Raw genomic sequence first — 14,186 nt, 5'->3', positions numbered from 1 at the left:
TCATGCCTCTGTGCATTTGTGTTGGTCATTACTTTGTTTTAACAAAATAGCCATGATTCTGTGGCCCATTATAATCCTCAAAAATGAAACTAAATCTTGATGGCACCCATTTTGAGTTGCTTGGGTTCTAGCTGCATATCTGTTCCTTTAGAAATTATATTATAAAGCCAGGCATGGTAGCCCATGCCTTTAATCCTAGGCAGAGGCAGTAGGATCTTTGATTTTAGTTCTAGCCTGGTCTACATAGGGAGTTTCAGAACAACCAGGACTGTATAGAGAGACCCTGTCTTAAAACAACAAAGAAGTATAATTGTAGCATTATATGCAAGTAGATTATAGTTTACCTTTATCTTTGATTGTTATCATTTTATAACAACCTCCCTCCCACTCCCAGCATACTAGGTAACAAAATGAAACAAAATCAAGAGTGACTTGTGGCTTCTGAAAACAAAAAATTTCTTTATTCCAATGTACTGAATGGTGGATCCTTTGTCTACTTTTTTAAATTAAGAAAGTACATTCACTGTATACTTTCTACAGTTTATTTGGAAAGAACTATTGAAGGGTGTATTTAGAAAGACATCTTACACAGAATGTTAACTATGCAAAAACCCATTTTAACATGGAAGCTTTTACTTTATTTTATGTAAACCCAATAATTTGTGGCTTTCAGGAAACAATTGCTTATTTTGGATTTAGAATTTCTTTATAATTTATAGGAATATTTTTGTTTTGCCCTTTTAAAGTTTGGTTTTTGTATGTATTTGAAGTGTACATTGTGCTGCTTTGGTAAACACCAAATGACTAAAGTTTTAAGTAAATCACTGTATCCCTTACTTCCCATTGTTACTTGGACATGTGTTACAGGCACCCAACAATCCACTCTTTGATTTTTATGTAACTGAGGATGACCATGAACTCCTGATACCCCTTCTGCTTCCCAAATGCTGGGATTATGGCTTTTACTAAGTTTGCAGTATACAATACTTTAATTGTAGTCCTCATGCTGTCCAGTTGCAAGGCTCTTCTTTTGATCTCATTCCCTCTCTCTACCTCCTAGCACTTACTCACTCTGTTTCTGTGTATTGCTTCGTTGAGTTTTACACATACAAATGAAGTTCTTTAGTATTACTGGTGTTGCTCTTTTTGTTTTTGACTTACTTCATTTAGCAAAATGTCCCAACAGTGCTGCAACCTGCATGGCTTGGAAACCTGATTAAGGTGGGGAGGGAATGAAGAATTGATAGATAATTTAATGGAGTGGCACCAGCTGGAGCCTCAGCACTTAGACATGGGGTAGGGATGGAAGATAGCTAATCTCATAGGAGGTCTCTAGACAAGTGGTGTCTTCCTGTAAACACCTAGAACGAGGAAGCTTCACTTGGTAGTTGATGTATGTACACACTGTCAACATTGGAACTCCACTCAGGCTGGCTTAGAACACCTGAGCAGGCCTCTTTTTCTACTCTGAGATGCAGGGATTACAAGCATGCTCCAGCCGTGCCTAACTTTCTGAATTGAACATTTTAGTACATTTGCTCACTGGTTTTATTACTTGGTGAATTCTGTTCATAGACTTAATATTTGGGTTTCTTATGTTGAGTTCTGTTTAATATAAAGTATTTGTATCCTCCAATTTCATTTTTCGACTTACTTTCTTATGCTGGACAAAATACTGGTAAACACCCTCCTTAAATGTCCCTATATTCTACATAGAGTTAAAAATGTTCTCAAAAGAGGAAAAATGTAATTAGGCAGTGGGATGCATTCTTCAGTAGTATGTAATTTTGAATGATCAATTAGTATTGGAAGTAATAGGAGTTTTGATGAACTTCCTCACAGAGATGAGAAATGAATACCCCACATTAGGAATAGAACTTAATTTGGGGTGAGAAAAAAGATAAAATGGTTAAGGCTGTTTACACATTAGAATCACTTGAGAAACTTTAGAACTGCACATTGCTACTTAGCTTCTCACTCCTGTATTAGAATAATTTTAGTGTCTAGGTAACACTGATGTATAGCAAGAGTTGAGAATCAGTGTAAATGTGCCTATTCATAATGAGTCTTAATATATTTGTTCTTCCTTGTCACTGTACATAATTCTTGCTGTATCATGAAACTGAAAACTTGCCGGTGGGTTAGATTGTGTAAGTACATACATATCTCCCCACTCAGCTCCAACACCTTTTGATGCAGGGTCTCAGTGTGTCACTGTGGATGGCCTGGAACTCTTATGTAGACCAGGCTGGCCATGAATCAACCTGTTTCCTCCTCACAATGCTAGAATTAAAGGTTTGGACCACCATGCCTGGATACATACCTCCTTTTTAAAATCCTCATTATTATTAACACTGTTGAGATTAATTAATTGAACATATTTGTGTAAGTAAGTAGGTAGGTAGCAAGACAGGCAGGCAGCACTCAAGTTGTACATGTAGTTCTTTTGATGATAGGTGAGTCACACTATCAAAGGACAAGTTGATATGGTTAATTTAATGTATATCTGGAAGGCTGGGATTGTAGGTAGTTCTGATAGTAGAACATTTGCATAGGATATTGGATAAGGTACTGGGTCAGATTCTCAGAACTATAGAACAAGCAAACAAAAAAAGTGTATGACACGTGGTTGATACCTTATGAGTTTTTAAAATGTGTGTGTAGAAATTGTACTGTCCTTAGCTCTTATTCTATAGTTTTTAAGCTATTAATAGTTTGTTGTAAACTATTATTAGCCAACCCCTGCCCTGCTTTCGCCTTAACCAGCCTCGCTAGGACACACACATGAATGTTATTTCTTTAAATTGAAAGGAAGTTGTATGAGAAATAATTTGTCTACATCTCCTTTTTTTAAAAAAAAAAAAAAAGATTGATTGATTGATTTTATTATGTATACAGCATATATGACTACAGGCCAGAAGAGGGCACCAGATCTTGTTACAGATGGTTGTGAGCCACCATGTCTTTGCTGGGAATTGAACTCAGGACCTCTGGAAGAGCAATCAGTGCTCTTAACCTCTGAGCCATCTCTCCAGCCCCTATTTCTCCTTTCTTTTATCATGAATTCCATCTAGTAGTCTGATATGCCAGTCATTTCAAAACTTAAGTTAAATTCTTGTGTCTTTATTGAATAGACAGTCTGCTAGGTTCATCATGATGAAGTATTCATCTTAGGATTATAGCCCTTATCCTCTGGGATACCATTTAACAGTTAGAAGCAGTTGTAAATAATATATTCGTCAAGTGCATAATATAGTTTTATTTTAGTTAACATTGGCCTGTATTAATGAGGTCATGAAAATATTGGCATATGTATTGAAGATAAAAATCTCCTTCAATACCTACCTATCTTTTTAAAGATCCTGAGATGTAAATTTATTAAACTTTTTAGTCTACTAATATTAAAAATTTCCTCTTATTTTTCTTTCTTGCATGTATCACAAAGAGTACTTTTAAGGGTGTGGCAGGAGGTTTTGGACTCGATGAGTTTCCACCGAAATGTCGGAGAAGTCAGGCCAGAGCACAAAAGCAAAGGATGGGAAAAAGTATGCAACACTCAGTTTGTTTAATACTTACAAAGGAAAGTCCTTGGAAACTCAGAAGACTACAGGTGAGTAGATCAGTAGCATTTATGTTCATAGAGTTGTTAATGTAGATGTCACTGTATCTGCTGCTTTTGATTAGAGGTTAGGGCAAGCCCATTTATATTGGCCTTATTTGTATCACATACTTTTCAAGGAATATGAATTAAATATTTTACCATTGAAAATTTGCACTTTCATAGAACCTTTGGGAGATTTGTTTCTATTTTTTAGTTATATGTAGGGGTGTGTGTCTTCATCGAGGTATGTGGACGTGAGTACAGGTGACTGCAGAGGTCAGAGATAATAATATATATCTGCTGGAGCTGGTTACATATGGTTGTGAGCTGCCAAACATGGATGCTTAGAATTGAACAGCTGTTGTTCTTAACCCCTGTGCCATCTCTCCAGCCCATCACAAAACCATTTATACATGCTTTAGTCTCCCTTCTGGCTAGAGAAAAGAAACCATATTGAAAGACACAGAGCCATGTATACTCTGTTTAGCTACAGGGCAGAAAAGTCCTGATGAAACTACAGTGAAAAGTGGAAGGAACATTTACAGTATTATGAATAGAATTTATTCTGTAATAATCTTTTGTTTGTGGGTTTTGTTTGTTTGGGATTGGGTTTTTGAGACAAGGTCTTATTGCTGTGTAACTATCTGGCTTAGAACAGGCCAGCCTCCAACCTAGAACGATTTCCCTGCCTCTACTTCCCAGATTGTAGAGTTAAAGATGTGTGCTACCTCTTTGAGCTTTCTTCTAAACATTTTAAGTTTTGAATATAGAATAAGTTGCCTGGAAACATTTTAAAACTAGCCTTGTCACACACAACAACCCCTGCCAGGCCCATAGTATATAGTGTTGCATTTTTAGAAATGGGGGGTGGTTTGGGTGGCTTGGTGATGTTTTTTTCTTTTTGAGACAGGTCTTGCTTGGTCCCACGATAGCTTATCTGTTGTGTGGCTGATTTATTTTTTTACCTTCAATTTACATTACGAGTGTATAAACTGAGTTTACGGAGCTTAACTTTAAGATTAAGGACTATTCAGAGATTCCATTGATTCCTGTGCCTCTATATTTGAAGAATAAAATGGATAGATACTACAGTAGATGTTCTAAGAAAATTGATGTTACTGATCTTTTAGTTGCAGCTCGACATGGATTACAAAGTCTTGGAAAAGTTGGTATTTCCCGGCGGATGCCTCCACCTGCTAACCTCCCAAGTCTCAAAGCAGAGAACAAAGGCAATGATCCTAATGTGAATATTGTGCCAAAGGACGGCACAGGATGGGCATCCAAACAAGAGCAGCATGAAGAAGAAAAGTGAGTCAAAATCTGTTAGAAAAGAACACTTATTTCTTTATAGGAAACGTCTGTGTCAGTAACTGCTGTGTGCTGACAGTTCTGTGTATAGTACATATAAAAACACTGTATGACAAAATTAAGATTCAGAGAGATCTTTCATCAGATGAAAAAAAACAAGTCAACTTGCTCTTTCATGCTTATCTGATGCCTCCTATCTAAGAATGGTAAAATCTTGGGACTTCTTAACACTACTTAGCAACAACATGAAAAATGAACATAAAACATCCTAGGAACAAATTTATGAGTCCTGCTACATCTACTGCAAACTTTTATCATAAAGTGGGACCCAGCGCTCTGCTTTAGTAAGTCCTGGATTAATTCTGAGAGTTAAAAAGATAAGGCTAGGTGGTAGTGGTACACGCCTTTGATCCCAGCACTCTGGGAAGCAGAGACATGCAGGTCTATGAGTTCCAGGCCAGTATGGCTTACAGAGTGAGTTCCATGACAGCCAGAGCTACAAAGAGAAACACTGTCAGAAAAAAGGTACAGATACACACACACTCTAAAAGTAAATATAGTAGACATACAACCATAATGAATGCATTCCAGTCTTTAGATCCTTGGAGTCTAGTGGCATTGTCAACAGAAGAGATGACAGAGTAACTAATCAGCAAGTTTACTTACATTACACAGTCTGCACCACACTCCCTCCTCTCCCACCCTCCTCAAATCAGGCCTTCTCTTTCTAGTAGTAAAAATTGATTCTGAAAGAAATGAAGAAAAATAAAAAAATTTGGTTCCGTTGCCTAAATTGCAAGATGCTAAAGAATTCTGTCTCTAGCATTAAAACTGCTTGGTGTATCATAGATGCTCAAGCATTATCTATTAAGTGAAAAACAAGAATTAATACTGTCTGCCTTAATCATTCATTCAGTAAATATTTTGTCGAGATTTGTGCCAGATTATTAGCTGAGCTAAATAGTAATTTTTAAAACTTGAATAAGTTATTGAGGAGTTGATAGGATTTACATTGCTTTATTTGCATAGATCTTATCAAATTTCCCTATTTCTGCTTAAATTTATGTAGTATATTTGGCCACCTTTGTAGAAACTTGGTTGGTTATGGAATTATTTTATAGTAACAAGTAAGCTAGGGCTGGGTGTACCAAATATAATACTGGCATCTTTAGTCTCTTGAATTACCTTTTCATTTTTAAATATTGCCATAGTACAAGGATTGCATTAAAAATATTTAACATGTAATATCTGAAATAATGGATTAATATTTTTTTAAAGAGCACCAGAAGTGTCACCAGCACAGCCAAAACCTGGGGTTGCAGCTCCCCCAGAAGTAGCACCTGCTCCAAAATCATGGGCCAGTAACAAGCAAGGTGGGCAAGGAGATGGTAAGTGGACATTAGCTGGGGTATCTGGTTAGGTTTGACGGTTACTGAACAGCCATGTAGGAAATCATCAATGCAGAAAACATTGCCAAAGAGATATATTCATAGCCTATAAACTCTTTTAGGCTAATTAAATTTCTTTGTCAAAAGTCATATATGATCTAAGGAGAGCTGTAAGTTATCCTCTACCTTTTAAAAAATCTAAGTATCAAGACATGGCTCAAAAGACATGGGTTTTACCCTCAACACTGATCAATACATATATGTTGTATATAGACATTGTATTCCCTAAAGTCCCACACTTTTTTCAGGACTTCTGGGTGTTGGAAAGTTAGTGTTCATAAAGCACAATAGTAGCTATCATACTCCTTATAAAAATGAACAAGTATGTAAACAAATAGTGAGATGCCCTTAGGTATTTAGTGAGATAAAGTAGTAAATGAAATGAAAGCATCTTAGCCTTGCTTGGGACTTGGTGATCTTTAGTCCAAAAGTTTATTTCAGTAATACAATTTAAACTAGTTATTAAAAGCTTTTAGCTAAGAAGTTGGACCTGAGTAGGAGGAGTTGATTTCACTTGCCTATTCGACCTCCCTTAGTCCTCTGTATATGTCTGGCCCCTTCCTCTCAAGAGTTTTGTCTTCTCATGGCTGTTCATTAACTTTTCAAAGGCTATGGTGCAGTTTAATAGTTTTATTAATATAAGCAATCATTGGAATGATTAATCAGAAAGAAGCAAGAGCTATTGTGGGAGGGTTGCTTGAATTATCTTATTGTAAAAGTTACCTTAATTTTTTATTTAAAAAAAAAATGTAGGAATCCAAGTGAACAGTCAATTTCAGCAGGAATTTCCCAGCCTGCAGGCAGCTGGAGATCAGGAAAAGAAAGAAAAAGAAACAAATGATGAAAACTATGGACCTGGCCCCAGTTTACGGCCACCAAGTGAGGATGCTTTCTACCTATTTTATCTTGGGATATCACTTCATATATGCTGGGGCTGGGGTGTGTGTGTGACTTTCCTACTTTTACTTAAAACACTGGGGTTTGGGACCAACAGTACTGTAATTTTAGAGATTGTTGGAAATGTATTATACTTAACTTACTAAACCAAAATTTCTGAGATGTCCAGGTGTCTTGTATGTAAATAATATATTATCCTTTTGCCCTTGTCTTTGCCATTTGCCCTGTCCATTCCCTTTCCTCTTGGAGTGCATGCATCTACCTCAGCCTTCCAAGGTCTGCATTTACAGGCATATGCTACTGTGCCTAGCCATATATTTGATCTTTTTACAGTAACAAGTTTTTAAGCATGTTTCTCTGTTATATAAGATCTATTCATTTCTTTACTCTGTTTGTATTCCACAGTTTCTTGCTTTCTGAACTCAAACTGAGGAAATAAATTGTTTTGGATAGTGAAGGATACTTTATGTGCATTATAAAACAGAAACTAAAACTAAAAGTATGAAATGTGTAAGAGATGTGTAAATGTCATCACTAAAGATTTCAACAGACACTCTATTCATGAGGTTCCTCAGACAAAAATTTTAGAGGTCCATGTTTTAATGTTATATTGTATTTCACATTTAGGCCTAGTTCTTGTCAAACCTGAATATATCATCTACTTTTATTTTTTAACCTTCATAATGTAATCAACTAATTCATACTAGAACTTGTGTCAGCTCCATCATTTCTGCAGTTGATTAAATTTTTACCTAAAAGTTACTTATTGCCTCCTAACAAATATGGCAGTGTGAGTGAACAAACTGAACCCAACAGTGTTTCTGAAGGCTAGAAATCCAAAAGGAAGCCTGGTTAGAAGTTATGACTAAGGGATTCTCTCACAGCCCCTTTGCTGGTACTGCTTATGACATGTCTTCCCCAAAATAAGTGATAGACTGATGTAAAAGATTGGACTTTTTTCCAGAATGGGGACTGTTTATCTGTCTTTTAATAATCTGTTCACGGTTCCCTTAAAAGCACACAGTGGTTTTACTTAGTTAAGGATTTGAACAAAATAATTTCACTGAATCTCTCACCAGGGCCCATGTAACTAGTAATAGTTGACGGAAATGGGTGTGAGCATCTCCAACTCTTCTGGGCTGCACCTCACTTTACTTCCGTCTAGAATTCTCATGTATCTTGAAACATGACTATCTGACAGTAGAGCAAATGAGAGGAGTGGTTTTTTATTTTTTAACCTCTACAAAAATACTGATAAAGCTCATAGAGGTTCTAATAGCCCTCCTCTGATGGCTTGTCGTGGCAGCCTGAGTTACAATTTTTGTGCTTTGGAAGCCACGACTCTAGACTGCCTGAATTCATTAAAGAGACTTAGCGGACCCACACTGAGTTTCTTCCCCACCTCTTTACTGCATTTATTTGATGATATTTTCTTGAAATGTGCGTAGGTTGGTTAGTGTCACTGTTATGTTACTAAGTATTTTCTTTTCTCTCTCCATAACAGATGTTGCTTGTTGGAGAGATGGTGGTAAGTCTGCTGGCTCACCTTCCTCTGATCAGGATGAAAAGCAACTTGGCCAGGATGAAAGCACAGCTATAACATCAGAACAAAATGATATTCTCAAAGTAGTGGAAAAGAGGATAGCTTGTGGTCCTCCACAGACCAAGCTGAATGGACAACAGGCTGCCCTTGCTTCTCAGTATAGAGCTATGATGCCTTCATATGTGAGTATTGCTAAACATGCAAGCAGTCAAAAGGATTTTCTACTATGGGATTCAAGAAGAAAATTGGATTAGGGAAAATTGTGCTTCTTTAGTCTCATTAACATCAAATTAAAAATTAATTATGAATATAGTAAAGTAAGCAAATCATATGTATTGGCAGCACAGGTAGCTTTATCATTAACAAATCACAGAACATTACACTCAGCATTGGATTTATGGGTCAATAAAGAAGCATATATCGCCAAACATGATGGCCTTTAATTCCCTGCACTTAGGAGGCAAAAGCAGGTAGAACACTAAGAGTTTGAAGCCAGCATGGTCTACATGAGTTCCATGACAACCAGGGCTACATAGTGAGACCTTCAGTCAAAAAAGAACATACAAAAGAAGCATGTATATTAATTGCCAAATCACAGCTATTGTTTGTTATGGAAATAGAATTTTACTGTAACACTTTGTATCAGTGTGTATTTTGGTTTATGGATTTAAAACTTTTTGGAGAAGAGGCTCTCGTGGGATTTGCCAAATTGCCCAAGCAATAGTTCATGGCTAGGGAAAAAAAGTTAAAAACTGTTTAAGTTCTAATTAAGTTTTTAAATCTATAGTGTGGTCTTGTTTTTGAGACAAGATTTGTATGAAGTTCAAGTAGGCTTCAAAAGGAGTCCGATCTCAGGCTACTGGGTGCTGAGATTATAGGCATGCTCTTACGCCTACCTAAATTAATTTTTACCAAAAAAAAAAAAAGGTGATAAATGCCAATTCTCCATGATTTCAGGCTACTAAAGCAATCCTAAATACTATATTTCATTTATGGATTTTTTTTTTTTTGTATTTTGAAAGGAGCCAACCAGGCAAAGTACATTAACAGCTAAAATTAAAAAATGAATTCTTAAAAATTAGGTCACTGTTAGGATCCAGGCAATGATTGATTCTTTGGAATCAGTTCCTATTTCTTGTTAATGATCTTGTTACCTGTGGGTACATCTGTCTTTCATACTTTTCCTTTCATTGTTTTATGTTTTAAATTGTTTGTTTTAAGTTGTGTGTGCTCTATTCCTTCTTCCTGTCATGTTTTACCATTCTAGAAAAGCAGAGGGAGATGACTTGCTAAATATTTTCTAAAGGGGGAGGGTTACAGTTCATTGTGCATGAGGCCCTGGCCTTGTCTCCCCAGTGCTGAAGGATAACATCCTAAGAAGGATGAGTCTGACTTAAAAAAAGAAAAAAGAAAAAGAAAAACAACCACTTTACAAACTGACTTGCTCTTTAAAAATGACTATACTCTTGCCTCCTCCTCATTTTTAGATTTTTGAGCTTCCAGGTTTGAAGGCTGGAATGTCAAAGGAAAGAGAAGGAGGCTTCAGTACCAGTTGCCTCTGGTTCTGGTTGAAAAGTGTTTCATTGGTTATCAGAAAGCAAACACCTTTTAACACAAGGATATATTGAGAATTTAGGAATTGTTTCTGTTATTAATGTATGACAAACTCCAAATTTTAAGCTGTAAGTCACATATAATTAATCATGTCTGAAGTATCAAAAGGAAGATCTAATAAGCTAAAGATAATTTTGCCTATTTTTACTCCTTTCAGTATGGGTGTGTGATACAGACAGGTGCACCCCCCTCCCCCACCCCATTTTCCTCCAAAGTTCATAGTTGAACTTCATCTGGTGTTTAGTTTGACCTCATTTCAGCCCTACTTAGTAGGAATGACTTCTTTAAAAGCTTGGTCATACAAACCACCCTTTTTTCCTATGGAAAAAGATTTTTGTTTTGTGTCAAGACATTTTTTAGCAGAAGCTAATCTGGTTCAGAATACAAGTAGAGTATTTAAGATACACCATTGATATTATTTACATGATTGCCTTGTGTGTCGGTAAAAGAGTAAGTACTTCTTGAGACTTTCCCTTCCAGATCATAGGATGAATCCCTTAGTTGTTAGTGTTTTCAGAACTTGCCCCGCAGAGCCCCCTTTTTAAGCTTTCCTTTTCAAAGCTGAGATCCCACAAAATCAGTTTGACTTTTTATCAGGTCTTAATTTATGTCATCTATGTAGTAACTTGGCTGAGAACCTGTTTTCTCTGCCATGCTTAATGTCTTTCAGGGTACTCCTTCACCTATCTCTTGCCCTAATTTTGGTATGGACTTTCCCTTTCTGTAATCTGAAGTGAGCTCTTCTTTATTAGTGAGTCTTTCCACTTCTCTTACACAAAAAATTCCTACTTGGCTTCCTGGGGTTTGTGTATTATGAATTAGTGGCTTTTACGGTTTTTTTTTTTTTTTAATGTCATTACATAAGCTATAATTATATTAATGAGATACAAAGGTTCTTCATATGCCCTAGTTAATACTTTTGTGGTACAGTTTGCTGGAGGGGTGCAAGGGCACATGTCTTTAAGGTAGACTGACCTCTGAATTTGCAAACAGCTGTTTTGTAGCAAATTCCAGGCCAACCACAGCTACATAGTGAGACTTCTGCCTTGAAAACAAAAAAGACTTTCTGGAATCATTGTTCCTATAAATGGTTTGTTACTCAGTGGTTTGTTAGTGAGGATGAGTGATGTCTATATTAGCAGACCAAGTTAATTATTCATATCATTTGCCTTAATCATTCATACTTCATTACATTTAAGAGCCACTCAATCTGATTTGTATATCATAAGTTACTAAATTTCTTGTTTTCTTCACAGATGTTTCAACAGTACCCAAGGATGGCATATCCTCCTCTACATGGCCCCATGAGATTCCCACCTTCTTTATCTGAAACAAACAAGTAAGAATATTTAGAAAAGCCTACAAGAGATATGTGCATATTAAGATTTTTTTTTGAACATTGGGTATTCATTTTTCTATTCTCAAAAGGACATTTGCTAGTAATTAGCTACCTCTTTTAAGAAAAAAACTAAAATAGTTCAGTATTTGAAAAATCTAATTGACACAGATTCTGAAAACAGGAAATCATGACCCTAAAACCATTGATAATTATTTCTCCCCTTTTCTTGTCTTGTTGGTCACCCCATTCTTTTTCTTTGCTTAATGTGAGATTTTTAGTATCCTCTTAAATAATATTAATTATGCATTTTTAAATAAAATAAGTTTTTGAACTTTGTAAGCTACTAATTATATAATAGTGATTTTTATAGTCATATCATGGCCAATGTATATCTTGCTATAGAAAACACTAATGTTGAATTGAAATGAAAGTAAATTCCAGCATTTTAATACTCTCAATTCAATATAATTAAAACTGGTGCATTTTTTCTCTGCCCTCCCAATCATTAGAGGCCTTCGAGGAAGAGGTCCTCCTCCTTCGTGGGCTTCTGAGCCTGAACGCCCATCCATCCTTAGTGCATCAGAACTGAAGGAGCTTGATAAATTTGATAACCTAGATGCTGAAGCTGATGAAGGATGGGCAGGTAAGAAGCAAAATTCATTAAGCATTTTAAGCTGATTGGTGTTTTATAAGGCCCATCTAAATTTTCATTTGTTTAACAGGTGCTCAGATGGAAGTAGATTATACAGAACAGCTGAATTTCAGTGATGACGATGAGCAAGGAAGTAGTAGTCCTAAAGAGAACAGCAGGTAACTTGGGACAGTGTTGCTGTTGACAGTGTGACTTTTGTTGATAGAATATTGTTCTGCAAAGATGCTTCATAGACATTTTTTTCTTTTTTTCTTTCTTTTTTTTTTTATATAAAATTTCATTTTTCTCTTTAAGTATTAGTGAGGTAGGGGAGTGATTAGTAAGCCTAATTAATACAGTACAGCTAATCAAGGAATTAAGATTTTATATTTCTTCAGAAGGTACATTTTTCAAAAGGCTGTTTGTATACTTGGTGTCTAACTGCAGATGAGTATCTGGGACCATTTTACTAGCAGAACTGGAGGCAATTTCTTAGACTACTAAGTTGTTTCAAGGTCTTGATTTTTTTTTCCTCCTGTACCTTTAAAATGGTTAGGGTTTTTTTTGTTCGTTTTTGGTTTGGTTTGGTTTGGTTTGGTTTGATTTTTCGAGACAAGGTTTCTCTGTATAGTTTTGGTGCCTGTCCTGGATCTCACTCTAAATCAGGGTTAATGTATAATAGAATATTAGGTTTTTCCATGCCTTATTGGTAATTTTCTCAGCCATGGCATTGTAATATGCTATACTTTCATGGTAATCATCTGTGAGATGTCCGTGATATACTAATTTGATTTATTTTCCTTACTGAACCAGAATAAATTAGAATATAGTTCAATGTCACTTATTTATATTCAGGTGATATTTTTTGAGTGGACAGAAAAAGAAAAAAATAGTTTGTTAGAGTCATTTGCATCACAGATGAGTATCTAGTTTGAGCAGCTGCTGTACTGCTATGCTAGTTTATCTTTGATAATGTGAACTAACTAGTCCTCAAGTCCCTACAGAAACATAGTGTGTATTATTGAATGAATTAACATCACTAAGTTACAAACCTATCATTCATTGCCTTATACACTTTCTTCCCCTGAAGTCATACATAAAACATTTCTACACAGAGAGAAGTCATTTGCTTGTGATGTAATTCTACTTAGCTTTTTTGGTATCTTCTCCATTTTGATTCTTCAGTGAGGATCAAAGTTCAAAAACACCTGAAAACACAGAAAACCGAAAAGAAATAGATGAAGCATCTGGCACCAAATTATCTTCTCAGATACCTGCTCAGCCTCCAGGAGCAAAAAGTCCTTATGGAAAGGGACCTCCATTTAATCAGGTTCGTTGGGGACGTGCAGACCCTTGTCATTAACAATTCTTCAAATGAATTAATTTAACGTTCAAAATTGGAGGGACTTGGGAAAGGTTACATGGTTTGCAGGCAGGAGTGGGATGGTGGTGGTAGTTTTGTGTAACTGCTTATTTGAAACAAGATCTTGCCCTGTAGCTTGGGCTCTGCCCTCATGGGTGCTGAATTGTCAGACATATGTCACAGTACTTGACTGGGACTGTGTGTTTCCTTTAAATAAGCCTGAACCTTTGCTGATTTTATTGCCTGTTAATTGGAATTATTGATACAGTAGCTAAAATTACTAAGCCAAAAATGAGGCTTCACTTTTGTCTTGTTAATCAACTCAGGTCAGAATAGAGGTGTATTTTGATCTCATCTATGAATTGAGTTGGTGTAGCAATAGCTACATTGCAAACTGAAAAGGGGTATATTCAAGAAATTCATTGTAATTTTTAATTAGGAA

At 36.0% G+C, this 14,186-nt stretch overlaps 1 protein-coding gene across 15 annotated transcripts in view; it reads left to right on the top strand.

Moving 5' to 3' along the window:
• Prrc2c (proline rich coiled-coil 2C) overlaps window positions 1–14,186 on the top strand; it is an 87,589-nt gene that overhangs the window by 30,454 nt on the left and 42,949 nt on the right. For 11 of the 15 annotated variants that reach the window (XM_076547855.1, XM_076547849.1, XM_076547846.1 and 8 more), the window contains exons 2-10: window positions 3,446–3,610; window positions 4,732–4,909; window positions 6,188–6,297; window positions 7,111–7,236; window positions 8,759–8,979; window positions 11,668–11,750; window positions 12,260–12,393; window positions 12,473–12,560; window positions 13,567–13,711. In XM_076547855.1, coding sequence (XP_076403970.1) covers window positions 3,499–3,610; window positions 4,732–4,909; window positions 6,188–6,297; window positions 7,111–7,236; window positions 8,759–8,979; window positions 11,668–11,750; window positions 12,260–12,393; window positions 12,473–12,560; window positions 13,567–13,711 — 1,197 coding nt within the window. In that variant the 5' untranslated portion in view covers window positions 3,446–3,498. The remainder of the gene's footprint in view (window positions 1–3,445; window positions 3,611–4,731; window positions 4,910–6,187; window positions 6,298–7,110; window positions 7,237–8,758; window positions 8,980–11,667; window positions 11,751–12,259; window positions 12,394–12,472; window positions 12,561–13,566; window positions 13,712–14,186) is intronic. The other 4 variants (XM_076547854.1, XM_076547845.1, XM_076547842.1 and 1 more) reach the window with 2 other exon arrangements.

Source organism: Peromyscus maniculatus, chromosome 11 (genome assembly GCF_049852395.1).
Source record: "Peromyscus maniculatus bairdii isolate BWxNUB_F1_BW_parent chromosome 11, HU_Pman_BW_mat_3.1, whole genome shotgun sequence".
NCBI classification, from domain to species: Eukaryota; Metazoa; Chordata; class Mammalia; order Rodentia; family Cricetidae; genus Peromyscus; species Peromyscus maniculatus.
This window is presented reverse-complemented; position numbering and strand designations above follow the sequence as displayed.